Raw genomic sequence first — 25000 nt, 5'->3', positions numbered from 1 at the left:
CCCTCAGTCGGGCTCTGGTGGCGTCCAGCTCCTCCAGCAGTTTGTCTTGCGCCTCCTTCAGGGTGCAGATGATTCCCTCGGCTGAGCCCATGTCCTGCTCCCCCTGCTGCACCTCCTGCTGCAGCCGGACCACCTGGGGGGGGGGGGGGGACAGGGAGAATAAACCATTTTAAACCAGGGCCTACTGGCTGTCCCTCGGTGACCGTGCCTTTCAAGTGGTGGCTCCAACACTATGTCAAAGTCAACTGTATTGTCAATCGTTCAGTTTGTGTGTACAGACAGAGAGATCATAATACCGTTTCCCACAATCGCAAATACAAAATCAAAATAGTTGCGAAATAGTTGTTAATACGTTTTCTGTCAATTTAATTGTAGATTAGTCGTTTAATCTTTTAGGCTCTACTTCGTTGGAAAAAAACAGATATTAGATAACATCATTTTGATTTAAGGAAACAGTGGTAGTAAAATATAGTCCTCAGCAGACTGTTTTATATTTTAAATAATCACACTGGCAGGTCAATATTAGCGGGTCACAGGGTTTAGCCCTTGATTGTGCAGCCTGATGGATACAGGCATGCAGTGCATTATGGGAGTTGTAGAACCTTTCAAGTGGTGCTCCAACACTATGGAAGTCTCTCCCTAAAGACATCCGCTCTGCAGTCTCTGGGTGCGTCTCACTTCTCTTATTTTTCATTTCCTCGCTCCTCGGGCTCGGTACCACCGGAAGTTGATTTGTCTGCGCCATCTTGAGTAGCGTCCCAGTGGCCTTGTTTGTGCCGGAAGATCGAGGATCGAGGATCGAGGAGCGATAACGGAGGAGCGATAATCGAGGAACTACCAGACCATCCTCCGGTGAAATCCTCAGACACTCGCCCCGCCCCCTTACTGTGTATCGCTCACTGATTGGACGATGCAGCGCATGCACTGATCTGGCTGCTGTCAGACGATCAGCTGTGCGGCGTCATCACAAACGGACGTCGCTTCACGTGACGCTCCGGAGGAAACGACGTCCCATTGCTCTTAAAACTCATTTCCCTGCTTCTCGTGGTTTCCTTGCGTCTCTCCATGCTTCCCTGGTGGGAGGGACTAGTCGCAGGGAAACCACGCAAGTGAGGGACGCAAGGAATACATTTAACCGAAGTGAGATGCACCTTCTGTAGAAGCTTTTAAAAAACAACTGAAGACCATTCTTTTTACATTGGCTTTTGTTTCAACTTGACATGTGTGTGATGTGTTCTGTTCTCATGTTTGTTCCTTTCGGGACTCTACGTGGTGACGGTCTGTGTTTTGTTTTTATGTTGACCTTAATAACGGCCTCGTGTTGTTATTGTATTCATGTTTCTGTGGTCTTCATTTTAAGGTGCTATACTAAATAAACGTATTATTATTTTTATTTTCGACTCCTCAGGCTGTATCTCAGTGTGGCAGCAACCTACCAACTCTGCATCAGCATGTTATGCTCAGCGAGGTGGAATTTCCATCAAAAATGCATTCAATAAGCCTTTCTATTTCGGATTTTTACACGAGCCAGGTCCATATTCTTTCTGCCGACGTGGCAACATAGTTTTGCCGCGCATCAGGTATTAATTTAACTCGATGTTAAAAGCACAGGAGAAAATTGGAGTGCACAAACAACAGCAATAAACACAGTGTGGCGTGAGTTTATACACCGAGAAACGATGTGTTCAAGGAGCTGGGACAAACAAACCTCTGGTGGGAAATGATCATAGTTCCCTCTCTCTTTGTGTTTTAACAGGACTTAGCAAAACCAACCACATTATTCCTGAATGCCAACAACTGTATTTTGCAAATCTATATCAAAAAGCTAATATCTTCAAAAAGTAAACATTTTATTTGGTAGTTAAACAGTTAGCTTTATTCAAAATCACTTCACATTTTCTTATGACTCTCTTTTAAAATGGCCAGATCTAAAGGTTAAGTCAGTGTGAGGTTCAAAAATAAAATACTTTGAGTAAAGGGTTTCAAGGGATGATAGTATTATCTGACATAAGAACAGAGACGATTAAAACTCAGACAGGAAAAGTTATGTAGCATCGTGTGACCTTAGCACTGACGTTCTCATTATGGATTCTTATGGTCTCAATTTTATGGTCTTTTGAGTTTGGGATGTTAAATTGCTGCAACTTCTGGACTAAATGTGGGTTTATAAAGTATATTTTCCACATTTCAAGTTGTCCTAAAAGAAATGTGGAAGTGAGCCTTATACATTTTCCGCTGGTATGACTGGGTAATACTGTCTATCTTATGCTTCAAGAGGTAAATTCCATTCAATATTTATTCAAATGTTCCGGAAAATTAGAGTGAAATCATAAAAAGGATGCTGAAATGTAAGGATAAAGGTCATACAAAGTTCCACAAAAACTACTATATCCATCATATATGCAGTCTGCAAGATCAAAAAATGACTTTATTCATCAGAAATAAGAGTTTTTCGGGGCGTGGTTTGCAATTCGCCCAGCCAATAGAAATTGGTACTTTTTTCTCCCCAGAAAAGTACCATCTCTCAGCAGGCACTAAAAATGGGGGTAAAAGTTCCCGGCACTAAGTACTCTTTTTGGTGTGAACGCAAAATAAGAGGTACTAACGGAACTAAATGGGAAAAGTACGGGGAAAAGTACTCCGGTGTGAACGCGCCTAATGGTGCTCTAGGAGGAGACTCAGGTTATAAGGTGGGGGGGTTACCTTGGTTGGTGATTGGCTAATGGTTACTCAAGCCAAAAAATCGTTATGACATCATAAAGTGGCCAAAATCTGATCAGCTCATTTTCAGACAGGTTTTTATATAAATGGATCAGGACAAAAAGAGAGAGAATCTTTGTTCCTGAAACGTTCAGAGTCTCTTTCCACAGAGGGGACACATGCTGATGTATAAAGACATGAACAAGTGGATTTTGCATAATAGGTGACCTTTAAAGCTCTTAATGATCTGACATTTATGTACACTTAAGGAAAGTACATATGTAATGTTTCAGACGTCCTACCTCGTCGTTGGCGGCGTTGAGTTTGGAGGTGAGCTCCTCCCTCAGCTCGTCCAGCTGCTGGCGGAGCGTCGTCTTCTGCTCCTCCAGACAGAGGCGCTCCTTCTCAAACTGCTGATCCAGCTCCTGTGGAAAACCGTCAGAAACACACATCCGTCAAAACAAATGAGGGACAGCTTCATCCCACAGGCCATAAGACTGTTAAACACCTGAACTTTTGAAAGAACATCCACAACATTCATCTGTTTGCAACTTATCAATATTCCAATGACTTGTATATAGACTATTCTGCACTATTTCTATTATATTCTATTTTATTTACTTGGACTATTATCTGTTTTATTGTGTTGCACTGATGGAGGAGCCTGTGACTTAAGATGTTCATTGTCATAACTCAGGGTATATGCAGGAATCCTGAAGTCAAATGTAAGACCTTTTAAGACCTTTTTTAAGACCCTTTCCATACATTTTAAGACCTCATCGCCACTTTGAGTTTTAACCGGTTACATTGGCGACACACTTTACCTCACATTTACTATATACAGTATTGATTGTCCTTCCTCCTTATCTTCCAACCATTTGGACGCAAACTTGCATTTCCCCGTAACGATGTTGTTTAACAACCGGCGTAAACGGACCTTCGCACGCTATCAAGCAGTGAGCGTGCGATGTCCTGTTCAGATGACGTCACATCCAACGGGATGCCATAAATAAACTACACAGAATCACACTACACACCTACGCAATGATTACATTCAGGCAGACTGTAGAATACAACCTCTTTGGACAATTTATATACTTATTGAAAACAAGCTAGAAAATGTAATACCTTGGAAAATGCCGTTTAATACTTTTTAATAGCCTTAATTTTCGCTAAATTGATTCATCAACTTTTAATACTTTTTAAGACCCCGCGGACACCCTGTAACTACACTATAGCGTTGTACCATTGACAATAAAAGCCTTGAATCTTGAATAAAAGTCAAGAAGCATCAACAAGTAAATGTCTTGCGGCTATATCGAGAATTCATGTCCAAATCCAAGATGTTCAAGTCTTATTGGAAGAGAAGTGATATTTTATTAGTATTCATGGTGTTATGAAGACTCTCAGATACAGACATAAGAAGTAGATGTGTTGAAAGATTTATTTCCATACAGACTGGACTTTTACCCTTAAAAATATACAGAAACTCTTCATATTTATGCAGTTCTCCCTCAGTTTGAGTGCAGAACTAGCCTCCCTCATCTGTGCAACATGTTCTAAAATACCCCCGAACTATTGCATTGTCCTTGACAGAGAAGAGGGAGCATTGTTAGCATAACAAAGCTTATTATGCCTGCTGATGAATGGGGAGCGATTTCTGTTATAGCGCGTAGCGATCACTGCTTTCCAAGGACAATTAGAGCTGGGGAAAAATGGCTGTAATGCTAAATGATATTTTCCACCATTATTCATTACACAAGAGGATGGAGTTTGTAACGCTGTATTAAAAAAATATAAAAGTATCGACTTCTGGGACACAGTTCCATCAAAATGAATGGAAATTCGACTGAATGAAGGAACGAGTGACAAATCACAGTAATTCATGTGTGATGACATCTTGTGTTTCAGTGGAGGACGTGATAACTGTGAGGAGTGAATACTGACTGACGCTAATATGTTAAATAGTTTGGGTCTAATCTGGATAAGAATGGCCTTTAAAATGATCCAGAGTTTGCACTAACAATCTGCTCCTGTCTTCCCCTAAGAGGCTGCTATCTACTTGCAATAGTTTCAACACTCTGATGCAACCGTAAAAAACAGACAAGAATGAGGCTGGTAGAACAAATCCCGAGGAGATATGTCCGCTCTGATGTTCGCCTGAAGCCTCTCCTCCCACAGGGCCTCACAAAGACTTTCATTGAGACTATTCCTTAGTAGAGAACAAATTGGTGGAATGGGTTTCAGGCAGAAATCTGGATACCTAACTTCAAACTTTCTTGTTTTGTACCTGCTCTGATCATCAACCAATCAATCAGACATGATGAAGACTCAGGCTCATGATGAAGACTCAGGCTCATGATGAAGACATGAAGACAGGATGAAGACTCAGGCTAATGATGAAGACTCAGGCTCATGATGAAGACAGGATGAAGACTCAGGCTCATGATGAAGACATGAAGACAGGATGAAGACTCAGGCTAATCATGAAGACTCAGGCTCATGATGAAGACATGAAGACAGGATGAAGACTCAGGCTAATGATGAAGACAGGATGAAGACTCAGGCTAATGATGAAGACAGGATGAAGACTCAGGCTAATGATGAAGACTCAGGCTCATGATGAAGACAGGATGAAGACTCAGGCTAATGATGAAGACAGGATGAAGACTCAGGCTCATGATGAAGACAGGATGAAGACTTAGGCTCATGATGAAGACTCAGGCTCATGATGAAGACATGATGGAGACTCAGGTTCATGATGAAGACATGATGAAGACTCAGACTCATGATGAAGACATGATGAAGACTCAGACTCATGATGAAGACATGATGAAGACTCAGACTCATGATGAAGACATGATGGAGACTCAGGTTCATGATGAAGACATGATGGAGACTCAGGTTCATGATGAAGACATGATGGAGACTCAGACTCATGATGAAGACATGATGGACTCAGGTTCATGATGAAGACATGATGAAGACTCAGGTTCATGATGAAGACATGATGAAGACTCAGGTTCATGATGAAGACATGATGGAGACTCAGGTTCATGATGAAGACATGATGGAGACTCAGGTTCATGATGAAGACATGATGGAGACTCAGGTTCATGATGAAGACATGATGGAGACTCAGGTTCATGATGAAGACATGATGAAGACATGGTGAAAGTCTTAGTGCAATCCTTTTCGACCCAAACTGTCCGGAAGCCATCAAAAGAAAACCTTGTTGACGGAAATGTTTTTGATGGAAACGCCCGAACAGTCCAGATAGCATCGATGAAAATGTGTTGTCAAATATATCCTGGTGCATTCATGTTTCCGAAAAGCACATTAAACTACACTCCAGATATTCTGTGTGACTCCGAGCTAATGCTGTTAGCTTGTCCATTATTAGCCAGTGTTCTTACATTGTCACGATAAGGGGGGAGACACGGTTTATATCTCCGTCTTCTATGCCTTTAACTGATACCCATACGGCCCCTTATCCATGGTAGTTTGTAGCACTAACAGCTGTATCATCAATTATTTTGACCCTCATGCTTTGAATGCAACATTGACATCTTCCTATGGTGGTATCATATATTATGGCTAATGAGATTAAATAACATGTTTACTTGTTGTGCAAAAACAAAGAACATTAGCATTCATTTAGAGTCCTATCCACCTGATGAATGTTAGTCCAATATGTGCCATCCTTTCAGCTCGATCAGCTTGCCAAATACTAAATGCTTATATCATGTGTTGGCTGTTTGGTGCTTGGCAGCTAGCATTACAGTTTTATTGAAAAAAGAACACAAATTAGAGCCAGGGTTCATACACTTTTTCACCAATGATTTTCAATGACTTCTCCATGACCTTTACCTAATTTTCCATGGCCAAAAAAATGATTCTTTCTCAGCGGTACCACTGAAAATGGTTTATTTTAACATGGACAGGAAAATAAGGTCTGCATATGAAACATGTTGTGCCTATCTAAAACAAATAGGCTTACTAGCTTCTACACGCTAAAGCAACTCAAATCTCTCACCAGCAAAACACCTCGACAGTTAAATGCCATTTTACGTTTCATTACTATACGATACAGTATGTATTATCATTATAGTATTACTATTTCGGCGATTAGCTAAAATATAAATTATATTTGATGCAACTTTAGTTACATTTCCATGACTTTTCCAAAACTTTGGGAAAAATGTTGTTTTCCATAACTTTTCCAGGACCTGGAATTTGCATTTTGAATTTCCATGACTTTTCCAGGTTTTTAATGACCGTAAGAACCCTGTAGAGCGGTTAGACTTAATCAAAATAGTAGAAATTCGTCCAAAAACCAGACATATAAGCTAAGAGATGGTAGAAGAGCTGAATGGGGACTAGGTGATAATTATCTCTGGGTTTGTCACGACAAGCAGCCTCCGTTCAAACTACATTTTGTAATTTGATCAATTTTTAAATACATATAATAATGAGTGCAGTTTTAAGCGCTTACAGTAGGTGTAAGTAAGTAGGTATGTAAGGAAAGAATGACATAACATGTGTTTAAGATTTAGTAGAAACAATACATACTTACTGTTTCAGCTAATTTTTTGATAGATGATGCGAATTGTCTAAATAAATATCATCCATGGTCATCTTTTATAAGATTTTCTACCATGTTTAGGCTTCAGAAAAGGTACATTTGCACATAAAGTTCTCAATGTTTTACTGACTGAATTATTACAGGTTTTTCTATAAAAAGAAAAATGTCAATGCACCATATAAGACACCAAAATCTTAACCTTGAAATACTCTTTATGTCAAAAAATGTTGAAATGTAGAAACCTTAATTGATACATAAGGTGACTTCCAGCAGTCTGGTCATATTGGGCATCATATTTGTCAATTTAGAAGGAGAGTCAGGAGGAATCTATAACAGGACACATCAGGATTCATGTCATACCTCGCAGATCGATATGGAGGGCGAGAGCGAGGCACTGCAGACACGTTCATTTGTATTCTGAACGCAGCCTCCTCTCAGACACCTCTCATTATCATTTAAAGCGATGAAAGAGTAGAGGTGATGAAGGAAAATATGATTAACTAGACGTGATGAAACCTGGACCAGACAAAAGACTCAAATGAAGACGAGTGGAGGGATGAAGAGGCATCTCCTCTCGTGTTTCTGCCCCTGTGATTCAGCACAAAATTGCAGCAAGAGGATGAGAATGCAGATCATGCATCCAACCTTTAAAGAGGACATGTTATGCTCATGTCCAGGTTCATATTTGTATTTAGTGTCTCTACTGCTGCACCTCTTTTCACCCTCTGTCTGAAACCAGAGCCCAGTCTGCTCTGATTGGTTAGCTGGACGGCACACACTGTGTTAATATTTCCCCCAGAAAATCCTACACTTGGGATGAATAAAGTATCCATATCCATCTATCAATCCAAATATCAAAACATCATCGTCACAATATCGATATCTAGGTATTTGGTTATCAATCCGGTGATGTTTTATTTAAAGTATGTATATGAATCTTTTAAATATGGCTTTTAACTTGGGTTAACTTTCAATTCTCACTGGTATCATTGTCCATGTTTTACTGTATTGTTTCTGTTTTGCTTTTATTTGACATTTAAATTGTCTTATTTTAACCTATTTTAATTTCTCATCAGCTTTAATTCAAGGGAATCTCGTTAGGATCATGTTTTATCTTGTTCTGTATTTATTTTAATATTGTTGCTATGTGTTTCTGTAAAGCACTTTGGGCTGCTTTGTGCATGAAAGGTGCTATACAAATAAAGTGTATTATTATGGTATATACAAAAGTGAATTATTGTGCATATCAGTTCACAATGGGATGTAATCTGAGGCCCCGAGAGCCTGCATATGGAAAAGCAGAAAGCTTCTTCTCTTAATGCGGCTGTCATCTCTGACGGGCTCTTCTGTGGAGTATCATTAAAAACACGTCCTCATTATGCAACTTTGATGCAAGAGAATATTTGATCACTTGCTTCCACATGGCCGTGTCGGTGTGACTGGAATAAAGGACCCGCTGGAGAGGGGGCTTCATCACAAGGCTATTTCAGGCTGCATTATGGAGGGCTGTGGTTCGGAACAGCGAGACCCCGGGCTCATTAAACGTGTCCCAGGACCCAATTTGTAATCCTCAGGAGCAATTTCACTTATGATACCGAAGCTGAAGTTTGGCTATTTGAACAGAGAGCACAAGAGGGAACAAGTGAGGAGCTGCAGGCAGATTGTTGCAGGTTTTTTTGTTTTTTCCCACCCTTACTGGCTTTGATAGTGTCTCACAAAGGTCTAAGTATTGTTCCAAAAGCTTTCCTGCCTTTGTATTGAATGAGCTATTGGTCTTTCGTTATTTAAATGCAGATAATGTCCTTTTGTTATGGTTCACTCTGAAACCAATTGATTTATTTTCTCAGTCTGTACAAAAGATGGTTTTCAGCTGATAGCCTTGACTGTAAAAGTTAATATGCAAGAACATTGAGACTAACCTTCATGCTTCTTTCTTTTTTAAGACTAAGCTGGATTCCCTTAATGAAAATGAGCATAAGGGCACATTACATTAGCTTTGAATGGTGCGATCAGTGGAAGAAACATGAAGGTTCAAACATAAATAAGCATCTTGAAGGGCTAAAACCTGCTTATTATGACCTCACTTCACTCAGGAAGAAGGAAGGAAACAGGAAGTTCTTCCCAAGGAGTAAAAATATATACCATAGAATATGCAGTAGACAAGCAGTGAAAAGTGCCATCTAAGAAGTGTGTGTGGGTGTGTGTGTGTGTGTGAGAGTGCGTGTACTGTATGTGTGAGGTAAAGCCCAGTGAGGGGTCGTCACACACTGAGCTAAGTAGGTAGCGGTGAAATATTAATGCTGTACATTTTTCACACACACACACACACACACACACACACACACACACACACACACACACACACACACACACACACACACACACACACACACACACACACACACACACACACACACACACACACACACACACACACACACACACACCACACACACACACACACACACACACACACAACACCACACACACACACACACACACACACACACACACACACACACACACACACACACACACACACACACACACACACACACACACACACACACACACACACACACACACACACCACACACACACTCTAACACTTAACCAACTTCAAACTCCCACTTGCAGTTTTATATGCAGTAAATGTCAGCGGCGTATAAGCAGGAATTCAGATTTAAGGGTCCTGCACTCACTTAAATGTCAAAACTCCCACACTGTCTTCAAATCTGACTTTCCAGACTTGTTAGAGAGATATTTATGCTTATAATATATTTGGTCACATGGTCATTTTGCCTTTCTTAACTGTGAATAAATGGATTCAAACTCATGTGTCAAAGTGACATGTACCAGTATTGGAAGCAAATGCCCTTAATGATTCATAGTTGTTGGCAAGAGGTCCTATTATGCTTTCTGGGGTTTGTCTTTCCTGTAGTGTGTTATATAGATTTTAGTGCATGTAAATGGTTTGCAAAGGCTAACATCCCCGTGTTTGGGAGTTTCTCTTCCACATCACTGGGCTCTGGTTTCAGACAGAGGGTGAAAAGAGGTGCACAGGCAGTATGAGAAAAATAAAGAGCTTTTTGGACATTAAAGCATGGAGACATGTAGAGACACTACATACTGATATACACCTGAACATCAGCAGGAGAGGACTCTTTAAAGTAGAGACACTACATACTGATATACAGCTGAACATCAGCAGGAGAGGACTCTTTAAAGTAAAGACACTTCATACTGATATACACCTGAACATCAGCAGGAGAGGACTCTTTAAAGTAGAGACACTACATACTGATATACACCTGAACATCAGCAGGAGAGGACTCTTTAAAGTAAAGAACACTACATACTGATATACACCTGAACATCAGCAGGAGAGGACTCTTTAAAGTAGAGACACTACATACTGATATACACCTGAACATCAGCAGGAGAGGACTCTTTAAAGTAGAGACACTACATACTGATATACACCCTGAACATCAGCAGGAGAGGGACTCTTTAAAGTAGAGACACTACATACGGATATACACCTGAACATCAGCAGGAGAGGACTCTTTAAAGTAGAGACACTACATACTGATATACACCTGACATCAGCAGGAGAGGACTCTTTAAAGTAGGAGAAACTACATACTGATATACACCTGGAACATCAGCAGGAGAGGACTCTTTTAAAGTAGAGGACACTACATACTGATATACACCTGAACATCAGCAGGAGAAGGACTCTTTAAAGTAGGAGACAACTACATACTGATATACACCTGAACATCAGCAGGAGAAGACTCTTTAAAGTGGAGACACTACATACTGATATACACCTGAACATCAGCAGGAGAGGACTCTTTAAAGTAGAGACACTACATACTGATATACACCTGAACACCAGCAGGAGAGGACTCTTTAAAGTAGAGACACTACATACTGATATACACCTAAACATCAGCAGGAGAGGACTCTTTAAAGTAGAGACACTACATACAAATATGAAACAAGCATAATATATCTTCTTTAATTATCTGTAAAAATCACAGCTATCCTAGAGTGTCACATTAAGTACTAGTGTGAAGTATTAATGTACCAAAAACACACAATTCTTTATATTTCTGCACTACTACAAATATAAAACATTTCTAATATGTAATATGCATTCTGTTGTTGTCCGCTTCCACACTTCCTCTCATGTGTAGGTAGTTCGTTAATCTACTTCATCATCTGCTTCACAACAACCCAGTAAAGCAGCTGTGAGTCTTCTTGGTGAATAGGAACAGTGGCAGCTTCAGCATCGCCCAAAAATAGCACATGAGAGCGCTTCTTATCACCTGTGTGAGTCATCCACGGCTCCAAACAGCTGCCACAAAATATGTTTTCATTCACAATTTTCCTGTTCGGCATCTATTTTCTCCCATCATCAGCGTCATAAGCTCATCCAGAATACTCACATTCCCCTCCATCCTGGGGGCAAATGAGCTCAGAGTTGCTCGTAAAGTCACGGATGATGAATGAGTAAATATAAACATTTTCTCCCACGTCAGTAGGCCGCATTTCCGCCTGCTTCTTAGTCACTGTTATAGCTCCAGTTGATGTATTTTACTCTTTAAAAAACATAAATAAACTGCACATTTCCTGCAGGTATCTGAGCTCCTGTCACTTGGTATTCCAGCGTGTGATGTCGTATTCATTTTTATTTCAACCTGTGCAGAGAGATAACACAAAACCTGAGTCCTAGCTTTGAAAATGGTCTCTTGTATTGCTCTGGTTGACATGCTGTGTGGTTATGAGCATCGTCTCATTTCCTGCACTGCAGAGCTGATCAATTCTTTAAAGTAATAGCTTTTAGAAATGTTATGTGGACTCAAAGCCCTTCTGTAGTTTTAATAAGCACACAGGAAATGTGAGATAGCTGGAAGGAAGGTAAATGGAAATAACTTCCTGTTTCTTTATAAAAAACACCACAACCTGAGAGCACTTTGGCTTGACCAAAAATCGTTTAAAAATGTGCTATATAAATAAAACTTGATTTGATTTAGAGTACATCTTAACGTAATATATCTTGAATGTCCGGTCATTAAATCCAAGCTTCCCCTGTCCTCTCTTGGTCTGTCTTGAAACAGTTTCCATTCCGAGAAATAAGTAACATTAGACGGAAATCTTTACTATCAGAGTTCCCGTTTAAAACACAGTTCAACCTCAACCAATTTAAACGTCATTTATTACCACGAGTGTGCTCAATATCCCTCCGTTTATACAATATGAATGTGGTCAGTGGTGGGTTGTTAATCAGATGAAAACATATGCAGAGAAAACAGGACGTCTGTCATCCATAACCACCACTCATCCATTAACAGGCCTGTTTATCATCAACAGACTGAGGTGGTGCGACAGGTTCAGATCGCTTGGCAGGCGACACCTCCAGAGTGAAGAGAGACTGAGAGAGAGACAGCTGGCATGTTGTCATTCCTGAATATCATCCGGTTTAAATGTTTAATGTGCAACAGGAATGGTGGAATCAGGCTTCAAGTAATGTGTTTGTGTACTTACTGTGTGTGTGTACTACTACAGTACATATATTGAGTAAATTGAAGCTATTTGAGACTGAGATAAACTACTTTATACGGTATGTAGGTAATTGGTTACATCTATACCAATACTTGATGTTTTAAGAGCAGATTGCAGGGCTTGATGCATTTGTTCAAAGCTGTAAATGAACCTATGACTTCAACAATCAAACTTATGCAATTCAGTAGCGTAAAAACTATAGTGATCACTTGCGTTTTTCGTCAAGTAACCAATAGCTTGCCAGGTTGGATCAAAATCTGTATCTTCACCAACATCTGTCTAAATATACCACTATAGGAACTCTAACAAATGTAGTTTTTGCACAAGTTATTATTAATCTGCATTAAACCAAGATCAATTTAAACTACTGCCTTGAAGAACAAACGCAACTAACACAAAGTCACATGCATTTACAAATGAATCGTGTCCTTCATTGTGCATGACCATCTCGCCATCTCATGGCACAAATGTGAGTGTGTGTGTGTGGTGTGTGTGTGTATGTGATGTATTGTGGGTAATGTATGTATGTAATGTAAGGTATGATATGGTATGTATGTATGTGTGTGTATGTGTGTATGTGTGTAAATTGTGTGTATGTCATGTATGATGTATGTATGTGTGTATGTGTGCTATGTAATGTATGTATGTATGTCATGTCGGTCTGTATGTGGTTGTGTGTATGTGTGTATGTTGTCATGTGTATGTATGTATGTATGTATGTATGTATGTATGTATGTATGTGCGTGTGCGTGTGCGCGCGTGTGTGTGCGTGTGTGTGTGTGTGTGTGTGTGTACTCACGGCCAGCATGCGGTTCTTCTCCTTCTCGGCGTTGTTCAGAGCGTTCTCCAGGGTGACTCGGTGTTTCTTGGCGACCTCCTCCAGAGCCCTGGCCTGGCTGTCCTTCATCAGGTTGGTCTCCTCTTCGGATCGAGCCTGGATGTCCTTCATGTCCTTCTCGTGGGACGACTTCTCCTCACGCAGGGTCTGAGGAAATGAATATGCATGAACACACACGTTTAGAAATATGCACAGAGGTGAGTGTTTTTGAAACACGATACACACACACACACACACAGAAAGAGCTCGGGCTGACATTCAACCCATATGCTGTATTTTCTTTTAGCCACATTTAAATGTTTATTAAGTGACAGCCAAGACATAAATCTTTAACTCTGTCTGTTTGTCTTCTAACCCTCTCACCCCTTCACATTTGTTTTTCCTGAAGCACCAAAACCCAACAGAACATTTGTAACAGACTCCATGTTGGATTACTGATAAAGGGGTTATTCATTATAGAGACACAGAGCAGCAGATGCTAACCATTATTCTGATGTTGGTGTGTGTCAGCGGTCGTCTGCAGCCTCAGGCAAATGCAAGGACTTTTTGCTAAATCACGGCCTCTTTCAATTACTTCACATTTCAAGATGATACCAGATTAAATAGTTTTCTATTGCACAATAAAGAAGAAGAAGCAGACTCATTGCCAAAAGTATCGTCTGGAAAAACAACGGCATGACTAATACGCGCTAGCTTGGTTGAAAAATAGTCTCAGACAGACTTTTTTAATGTTTTTGCTGACTTATTTTGAAATGAGAACCATTCAAAAAGTTATTTAATATGCATTATGGTGATTTAATGTGAAAAGATTACAGCTAACGCTAAAAAAGTGTCGTATTTCTGTCATCTATATACTGTTAGCCTGCTGCTAGAGAAAAACATACCTCCAAATTCCAATTCCAAAACTTTTGATCAGCTGACGAACATCCCGTTTGAGTTTAAATGCAGTTTTTAATAAATTGCCTAATCTCTATTTTCTATCCACCAGTGCGAAATGCCAATTATTGTAATTTTTCGCCTGGTCTTAAGATTTAGTTTGGAGTGTATATTGATTGTTGTGCCTAGTAAGAGTTGCTAAGCTGTGATAAGACAATCACAAATGTGGGGGGGTTAATTGGGATCATTTGGAGCCTGCTGATTACTGATTTGCTAGTGATTGTTTGAGTAAGAGGAGTAGTAGTAGAATAAGAACGGAGCTGCTTCATAGATTTTTAAACTGCAGGGATAAAAGTGAAATATAGGAATGGATAAGAGCCAAAAGATGGATCTCAGAGGACACAGAGGAGGGAGAAGTCCTGCTGATTTAAGTTGTTTCTGAGCTCCATATATCGTGTAACAGTCAGGCGAGCAGACAGCCAGGAACAAACGGCAAATTGGTTTCGCAAGGTCACAGAAAACAGCGATGTTTCTGAGAAACCCAAAAATGTAATCTGAAACCCATTTACTTTGAGTTTAATCAAGGCAGCAGCTGTTTCTTCATCACATGGGTTTAGCAACATTTTAATTAGCCAAACTGTGCCAATAAGACACATGGGAGCTGACAGTGGGCTCAGTGAAAGACCCTTAAAGCAAGCCAAGACCCTCTCTGTGAGGCTGTTTCCTGATAGAGTGTGTACCAGGATTACGTGACTTCATGTGACTACTAATGAGATCAAATACAAATAAAACCTTTACTTTTGGTTTGCAATGTTTTGAAATACACTGCCGGTGTTCTGCTTTCCATACGTCAATGTTTTCTTCGTGCAAAGATGTAAATAACGGCTTTGAGGTTCAGATTGTTCAGGTTTCTGTTGCATTATTTAACTTTTGTTTTGGCTGAGTAGCTTGACATTTATACAAATACAAGGTATGAAATTTAGGGCTGTCTTTTTTTAACGCCACTAATTATTTGAACGTGCGATGTGTATTTGTCCTCGGCCCGCCCCGTAGTTTCAGAGCCCAAAGGCTTGACGTTGTTGTTGTTGTTGTTGTTAGTTGGATGGTGGGAGATTCTAGCGAGAGATATGGATACAAGAAAAGGTGTTTTAAACAGCAAGCCAAGCACACAGCTGATGCCGACAGCCCCGCTCCTGACGCTCGCTTGCGCTTGAAAGTTTGCCGGGGAGACGCCTGGACAACAACAGCGATAGCTAAATGGGTGGCTACAGCTTAACATTGTGGAGGACGAGGGGCTGCGTTAGATCATTTGGATCGCATCCAACGTGTCGACTGCACATCACAGCGCATTACTTTGACCCTAGGTGGGAACTTCAGTCTCATGCTTTGACTGTTATGAAGACAGAGGAGCGGCATTTCGCCGACAACTGTAAACAGGCTTGTCTGTTTGAGCAACTGGCTCAGTGCAGAGAAGTGCACAGGGTTGGGAGAGAGTGAAGAGAGAGAGAGAGAGAGAGAGAGAGAGAGAGAGAGAGAGAGAGAGAGAGAGAGAGAGAGAGAGAGAGAGAGAGAGATAGAGAGAGAGGTTCCCAGGTTGTTGTGTTGAGAATATTCAGGAGAATATTTGTCATTGTTCCAATGATAATAAACAAACATTTGCATAAAGCATATTTGTCCACTCATATGTTGATAAGAGTATTAAAAACTAAAAATATTCCTCTAAGGTTCATTTAGAACAGATACAAATGTGCGATTAATTTGCGATTAATCGCGATTAAAATATTTTAATCGACTGACAGCCCTAATGAAATGAAAGCACAGCGATAAAGAATAAATGGACCAGATACTAGGACTGTCAAGTTCAATTTTTTTTGTCCTAAGTCCTTTAACATACTGTAAGGTATCTGCCAATACAGAGTTCAATGCAACACTTATATTCACCCAAATGATTATTGACAACATGTGTAGCCCTCTAACGTGGATCCTGGTTCAAGACTACTCACTTGATAAGCTTCAATTAATCATATGATATGAAGGAAAGTGGAAACTGTAAGAACGCTAGAAAACATATTATGTTTGTTATCAAATTACGCGTGGAATTAATATTAATAACAAGTTGATATGGATTTCAGCCGGCATCATCTGTCATTTTAACCTGAGAGTCAGCACTGCCTCAACGATGAGAAGCTGAGTATTGCATCATCCAATGAGAAAAATTGAAAGGGATAGAAAATCTGTTTCCATCAGAGCTTAAGGAATTATGCTAACCTTGGTGTCAGAACAAAGTTAATCAACAGTGCAATACAATAGCTTTCACATGAGAGTCAAATTGTCACACTCATACAGATGGAAAGGCTGCACTGCACAGCTAAAGTTAAAATGGAGGAGAGCAGCACGGCAGTAAAGTCAATAAATGCTTTTTTAGCTGATATTAAACCATTATTATATTTCCTGGGATCAGCTCCAAGATCAATCAAATCAAACCTTATCATTGGCTAAACTCACACATATGCAAATCATAACAACTCTGTCCTTAAACGACACATTTCCATCAACAAACAACTGCTTGCCATAAAGGATAAAAGCGTTTCCTCATTGCCAACAAACGTACCCTGCAAGCTGTCCTACAGATGCACAATGTATACTGTATTTGGCAATTATCAGTCATAAAACTAGTGAGTTATTGCATAAATCCGACATTGGCAACAACATAAAACCCAAACACTCTAATTCCCCACCAGGGGATGATATTTTCTGAGCACTAATTGCTATAAACCAGAGGGTGGTTTTGGAAATCTCCCAAAAAAGGTCCGTCAAGCTGGTCAAACTGAGCACACTGCTGGGCCGTCGTATGGCCAGTCCCCCCCCAGAGGAGAACATTGAACAATAGGGCTGGGAAACATATTGGGAGGTTAATTTTTCCTTTTTCTCAGAGAGACGACAAGGGGAAATAAGCAAAGATCATAAAACACATGAATGAGGAAAAAGAGAGGAGATAAGGGAAGGGAAAAGCCTCCCATTACTGTAATGACTTTTCCACAATGCTGTATAATTAAGTCAGACCACTAACCTTATCTGAAATGGTTTTTATTTGCTAATGTTGCTCATTTTGAAACACAATTAATCCAAAAATGAATCCATTAAAACGACGAAGCTACAAAGCCCTTCACACACTTTTAATATCACCACATTTCCTTTTCAAAATGTAAGGATTTTTAAAGGGGACCTATCATGCAAAATGCACTTTTGTACGTCTTTTATACATGAATATGTGTCCCCGGTGTTCCAGGGAACTCACCAAGTGTCAGAAAACACAACCCTCTCTATTTTCCTCCATACCCAAATCTCTAAAAAGGGGCTGCAACGGATCTGATAAAAACTGATCCAGATTTGAACACTGTCCTGACGTCAGGACAGTGGCGCTACGGCTATTGGGCCAACTCCACCAATCAGGAGGAGACAGCCACGGCCATTGCCGTTCGAAAGCGCTGGAGACGCTGTAGTACATATGCCAGGCCAGTAGATGGTGCTGTTCTCACTGAATCAGCCCTTGCTAAAACAGAGCTAAAAAATTTCAAATTGAGCAAAATGAGGCATGGCTAAAATGCATGATCTGTTTGGTATTTAAAAAAAAAAAAAAGTATAAATATGCCTTATATAGGTATGGTCCGACACTATATTATTAAAATATAGCATGATAGGTCCACTTTAAGTTAAAACATTCACAACACTCTGAGATCTGAGGGATGTTGCTGCTGCCTAAACAGGAAGACATGGTACAGTTTAAGAGGTGTGTTATCCCAGAACATTGAGATTCAGCAGCGTCGCTCAGCAGGAGGACTCTCAGAGGATCACACTGCACAAATGTCAGAGATAAAGGGATGGAAAACACACATGAAGCAGCAACACTTGACATTTACTGCCGGCTGTGCTGGGTCTGCTGACTAAAATCATCTGACCTTTAAGCCTTTTGGATTTTAAAAAGAGGAACGATTTAGTTTTTAAAGTGTATGCGATGGACAAGTTTGACCCTGACAACAGTTCGATGATCGAAGGCTCGTTAAACTTTCAACTTTTCTGAAACAAAATGACAGAGAGAAGTGTTTAAAAGGTGTAAAGATAGACAAGAAGACTGATGAGATTTATACAGCTATCAATCAATGTTTATTTATATAGCCCAATATCACAAATGTTATTGAGGCATGACAGGGGGGGGGCGCGAGAGACCAGGAGGAAAAATGCTTTTGAAAAAAATAAATAAGAAAATCATAATTAGAAAAATTATTGATTCGAAAATAATATGATACAGTACAGTACAAGTACGTCTGGGTCTCTGTGTTTCATTCAAGATCGGCTCTGTGTGGAACGAGCCATTTTGTGGTGCGTGTCGTGCACGAGCCCCGAGAGAGGAGAGAGACGAGAGAGGAGAGAGACGAGAGAGACGAGAGAGACGAGAGAGACGAGAGAGACGAGAGAGACGAGAGAGACGAGAGAGACGAGAGAGAGAGACGAGAGAGAGAGAGAGAGAGACGAGAGAGACGAGAGAGAGAGAGAGAGAGAGAGAGAGAGAGAGAGAGAGAGAGAGAGAGAGCGCACCGGTACCGGAGATCGTTGTTGTTAGCTTTTGGTGCTAGCGAGCTAGTGGCCGGGTCTCAAACGTTTTGGTCACGATGCGCTCAGGCTTTGACATTTTAGGGTGTTTCTCAATCGCGAGTACGCTTGCTTGGTAGCACATGTCTGCCGAGCATCTTGCTTCAGAAGCGAGTCAAGAATACTTCCTGGCATTCGGAAAACGAGGAATGTAACACGCTAGCAAGTGTGCAGGTGTGCGTCATATGAGAGGCCCCGCCTTACATCTTCCGCCACAGATTTTGGAAATTGGTCCGTGCGCAAAGCATTGTGGGGATTTTAAGACCGCGGAGTCTACTCATGTGCAGCCTCGATATTTCTCCAAACGGAGTACGCCGGGCTCGGTATACTGGAGATTGGAACAGTACTTCGGCGGCACTTGATGACGTAGTATGCTTGAAATAGTGGCTCTGAAGCAGCTTTACTCACGATTGAGTAAACACCCTTGGTCTCCTCTGTAAAGTACTTCCTGAAATCAATCAATAGTTCAAGTCAAATTGTTCTTCCACACGTGGTACCAACTCCACCAGGGGGATTACTCTGTACAGACACAGAAATGTCAACGTTGCAACAATTAAATAAAGAACAAAACGAAATACCAAATCGACTCGAGGACATGAATCAGTTTGGGGTAAAACGGATTACTGAGGCGTTAAGGTCAAAATGAGAGACAGCACAAGCTCCCTACATGAAATAACAAATATCCTCATCTTTGCTGATGGCAGAGTGAGCGGGCGCGATGTAACCAACTCTCTGTAGTCGGTTTAAACAGTCATCTAATTAGACATTTAGATATGAGTTGGGGAAACAATCGATAACAGACGGATCAATCCACAAAAAGCCAGACAATGGAAGAAATCTCTGAAGCTAGCAAACACCAGGATGTGCTAACAACGAAATGTCGGGATAGCAAACCATCATCAACTATATCGATGAGCTGAAGCAGGAGCTACCACATCATCTATCCACATCTAAAGACCAACTGAAGACAGAGAGGAAGGAAGAAATCAACAATTCTCGACAAGAAATATATCGTAAGCTCAGAGAATAACAACGAGCTGCAGACAGAGAAGATATTCAGCTTCTGAGACCCTGAAATCATGTTGTTCAAGAACGCATGAAGACCAGTGGTTATACTTTTTGGAACTACTTACATCCTCAAATGTATACTAATATCTAGCTTTGAGTTTTCTCCGTGGTATAATTGACTTGTTTTCTATGCAAGGAGCCAGTGTCCAAAATACGAGCACAGAATATCTCAACAAGTCTGGAGCCAAGTCTACGAAAAGCTTCAGTCACAGCATATTGATGCCATATTGGTTATTCATCACACACACACACACACACACACACACACACACACACACACACACACACACAACACACACACACACACACACACACACACACACACACACACACACACACACACACACACACACACACACACCACACACACACACACACACACACACACACACCCACACACACACACACACACACACACACACACACACACACACACACACCACACACACACACACACACCACACACACACACACACAACACACACACACACACACACACACACACACACACACACACACACACACACACACACACACACACACACACACACACACACACACACACACCCACCTTTCCAGGGACAGCAGCTGTTGCCTCTGCCTGTCGTCCAGCGCCTGGCTCTGGCTCTGCAGCGTCTCCCTCTCCTCATCCATCCTCAGCACCTTGTCCTTCAGGCGGCTGCGCTCGTTGTCCAAGTCTCTGATGGCGGCTTCCTGCGTCATCTGAGTGGCCTGCAGGCTGCTGATCTGACCTGGGGGGGGGCGTGAGCACAATGCAAACAGATGGGTGTCATCTAAGTATTGACATTCTTGGAGGTTTCTTGTCACAAAACCAACTGGAGTCATCATCTTTAACTTCAACTTGGGTCTGAGTTTTCTGCTCTCCTCCATTTAAAGGTCACCTATTATGCAAAATCCACTTCTTCATGTCTCTTCTACATCAACATGTGTCCCCTCTTCTTCATGTCTCTTCTACATCAACATGTGTCCCCTCTTCTTCATGTCTCTTCTACATCAACATGTGTCCCCTCTTCTTCATGTCTCTTCTACATCAACATGTGTCCCCTCTTCTTCATGTCTCTTCTACATCAACATGTGTCCCCCTCTTCTCCATGTCTCTTCTACATCAACATGTGTCCCCTCTTCTTCATGTCTCTTCTACCTCAACATGTGTCCCATCTTCTCATGTCTCTTCTACATCAACATGTGTCCCTCTTCTCCATGTCTCTTCTACATCAACATGTGTCCCCTCTTCTTCATGTCTCTTCTATCATCAACATGTGTCCCCTCTTCTTCATGTCTCTTCTACATCAACATGTGTCCCTCTTCTTCATGTCTCTTCTTCTACATCAACATGTGTCCCCTCTTCTTCATGTCTCTTCTACATCAACATGTGTCCCCTCTTCTTCATGTCTCTTCTACATCAACATGTGTCCCTCTTCTTCATGTCTCTTCTCTACATAACATGTGTCCCCTCTTCTTATGTCTCTTCTACATCAACATGTGTCCCCTCTTCTTCATGTCTCTTCTACCATCAACATGTGTCCCCTCTTCTTCATGTCTCTTCTACCATCAACACATGTGTCCCCTCTTCTTCATGTCTCTTCTCCATCAACATGTGTCCCCTCTTCTTCATGTCTCTTCTACATCAACATGTGTCCCCTCTTCTTCATGTCTCTTCTACACTCACATGTGTCCCCTCTTCTTCATGTCTCTTCTACATCAACATGTGTCCCCTCTTCTTCATGTCTCTTCTACATCAACATGTGTCCCCTGTGGAAAGAGACTCTGAAAAGTTTCAGGAACAAAGATTCCTCTCTCTTTTTGTCCTGATCCATTTCTATAAAACCTGTCTGAAATGAGCTGATCAGATTTTTGGCCACTTTATGATGTCATAACGATGTTTGGCTTGTGTAACCATTAGCCAATCAGCAACCAAGGTACCCCCCCCCCCCCCCCCCACCTTATCACCTGAATCTCCTCCCTAGAGCACCATTGAGTTCTTTGTAACCAAATCTCTCTCAGAGGGGCGTGGGGAGGGGCTCCTTATTTTCATCTAAAGTAACAGACAGAGAATCAGCACTTTGGAAACAGGGCAGAAACAGAGGGGATTATGGGATGCTGCAATGATCTGTTTGGTGTTTCAGCCAATCAGAGACAGGTTCTGTATATATCTGAGACCTATAATATATTGATGAAAAACAGTACAATAGGGGACCTTTAAACTGTATAGTGCAGCATGTGTGATAATTAGACTCTTATTCTGAAATCTATTGTATTGCACTGTTGATTAACTTTGTTCTGACACCCAGGTTAGATGGAAACAGATATGCCATCTCTTTAAAAGAAATGGTTATGATGCAACACTCAGTTAGCAGCTTCTCAGCGTTGAGCCACTGCTGACTGAAATGCACTGCTCAGCATTTCTTACTTTGACTTGGGTCTGGGTTTTCAATTAGTTTTGTCATTAGAGCAAAATTGCTTGATTAGCATGTTGTTGACCTTATGCATCAAACCTGACATCTTGGTCAGCCAATTCATTTTTTGAGAAGGAGGTACTTTTTGACGATGTCATTTAAAATCAACTTGGAAGGTCGAGCAGAACTTTTTAGAAGTCAATCTTTTCAGGGCATTGACATACATGCTGGGTTGAGGCGTTGTTATTTATGTAAACTTAGATAAAAACAATCTATAAAGCTGCACACATCTCACCCATGCAACAACTCTTTATGAATGTAGATGGATATCTATGCAGCAAGATGAGGTTGAGATTATGAATCCCCCCCAAACAAAGCTCTGATTGATTGAGTGTGTCTAGAACTGGAGGACAATGTCATAAATGGGTAAGACGACATATTTGAATAACTGAACAAATCTGAGATGCATGGCTTAAATGTTATCGGTTTTAAAGGATGATTAGCAGATTATATGAGACTTAAAACAAAAAAGTCTACCACTTCAATCTCAGCCTATATCCAAGGGCCACTGTGGCTTTTAAGAAGTGCAGTCAACCAATCTGGTTAAACCAGTGGTTCCCAACCTGGGGGGGGCGCAGCGCTATTGCAAGGGGGGCGCGTGAAGCTTGGGAAGAAGTTGTAAACAAACATTGTTTGCTTGTAAAATCAATATAATTGATACATTTTTAACACAACCGGCAGTTAAAAGAAAAGTGGCCTTTCAGCTATAATGCCCAAATCAACAAAGTATGATGAGGCATACATCTCCCTTGACATCTAAAGTGTTCGGTGCGGAGATCTCTCTCTCTGTGTGCGGGGGGCGGGGCCTCACAGACTCGCTGCAGCACCCGTGCACACAGAGATCTGCCGGAGGACAACAGAGCGTTCAAAAGTGACCATCTACAAGGCTCAATGTGCTCAATGTGTACAATGCTCGTTTGCCATAAGTATTTTCGCCTAAACGCGGAAACACGAGCAATCTGTCCATCAGCTGGCCAAAAGGCATCATATTCATACGGAGAAATGCACCGTTTTCGACTTCCTTAACTCAGAGTTCTGTTGCCCAAATTACGTGTAAGGTGGGAGAAGTACTCGGATCAAGTACTTAAGTAAAAGTAGTATACTGCAGGGTAGCTTGTGAATTTACTCCAGGTGTAATTAAAGTCTGATTTAAGAGTTGATTATATTTCACATCATTCATCCAGATCTGTAAAGTAACTCAATACATGTAGTGGAGTAAAAGTACACCATTTAGCTCTGGACTGACTGTAGTGGAGCAAAATTATTGGAAATACTTAAGTACCTCAAAATAAGTACAGTACTTGAGTAAATCTACTTACTACCACCACTGCAGGTATGTTATGTGTGCTAGCAGCCCATAATCCACACTATACATAAAATAAATCAATGTGAATTCTGTTTCTAATTTGTTTAGTTTTTCCCTTAAAAAATAACCTATAAAAATACTGTTAAAGAACCGGATCGATAAGCAGGATTTGTAATTGTTTCAATTAGGCCTCATTATTTCACGGTGGCACAGGATCATCTGCCAATACAAGCACTTTTGTTCATGTTCATACATTATACAATTATAGTTAGATATTTTTGTCTTGTTATTATTAGCAGAGAAAATGTAATGTTTGTACAACTATATACAATTAATTATATCAATCTCGGTGGGAACCGGGTTAGGGGGGGGCTCGAAAATATTTCCAATTACCCAAGGGGGGCCTGAATGAAAAAGGTTGGGAACCACTGGGTTAAACTATGATGTACTTGCTGCTGTTTAGCAAACAAACAGTTATATCAGACGCTGATGTAGCCATGGCTCCATTGATTAATAATAGCTTACTATACTTTGACACATTAACCAAAGAAAACAAGAACCAAGTTGTAATTAAATGGATGTTCCTTTAACAACCAATCGACCAATCAAAGGAACAAAGAACAACCGTAGGTCCCTCCACAGTTTAAATAAATGATAAGCTATTATCAGCGCTGTATTGTAAACAAGGCAGAGCAACATTCACCACCTAGATGTTATTTTTCTCCTTCACATGCAAATAGCTGTGGTGCAACATGATGAAGCACTCTCATTGGTCACGAGGAGCTCATAGGAACTAATGGGCCGAGCATAATTCAGCCGCTATTGCTCACACATTTTCAGACAGGCAATGTCGTTTCACAAAGGACTGACGGAGAGACTTCATGAGATATTAAATCAGATCCTAAACACGCCACCATTTACCCGACACG

General features: G+C 40.9%; 1 protein-coding gene across 1 annotated transcript in view; it reads right to left on the bottom strand.

Annotated features, from left to right (window-relative positions):
• LOC117487633 (protein FAM184A-like) overlaps positions 1-25000 on the bottom strand; it is a 181859-nt gene that overhangs the window by 75150 nt on the left and 81709 nt on the right. Inside the window, 4 exon segments of the mRNA XM_034136266.1 lie at positions 1-133; positions 3003-3125; positions 13656-13841; positions 20856-21040. The exon segment at positions 1-133 is cut by the window's left edge and continues 29 nt beyond it. Of these exon segments, the coding sequence (XP_033992157.1) occupies positions 1-133; positions 3003-3125; positions 13656-13841; positions 20856-21040 (627 nt within the window).

Source organism: Trematomus bernacchii, unplaced genomic scaffold, assembly GCF_902827165.1.
Source record: "Trematomus bernacchii unplaced genomic scaffold, fTreBer1.1, whole genome shotgun sequence".
Taxonomy (NCBI): domain Eukaryota; kingdom Metazoa; phylum Chordata; class Actinopteri; order Perciformes; family Nototheniidae; genus Trematomus; species Trematomus bernacchii.
This window is presented reverse-complemented; position numbering and strand designations above follow the sequence as displayed.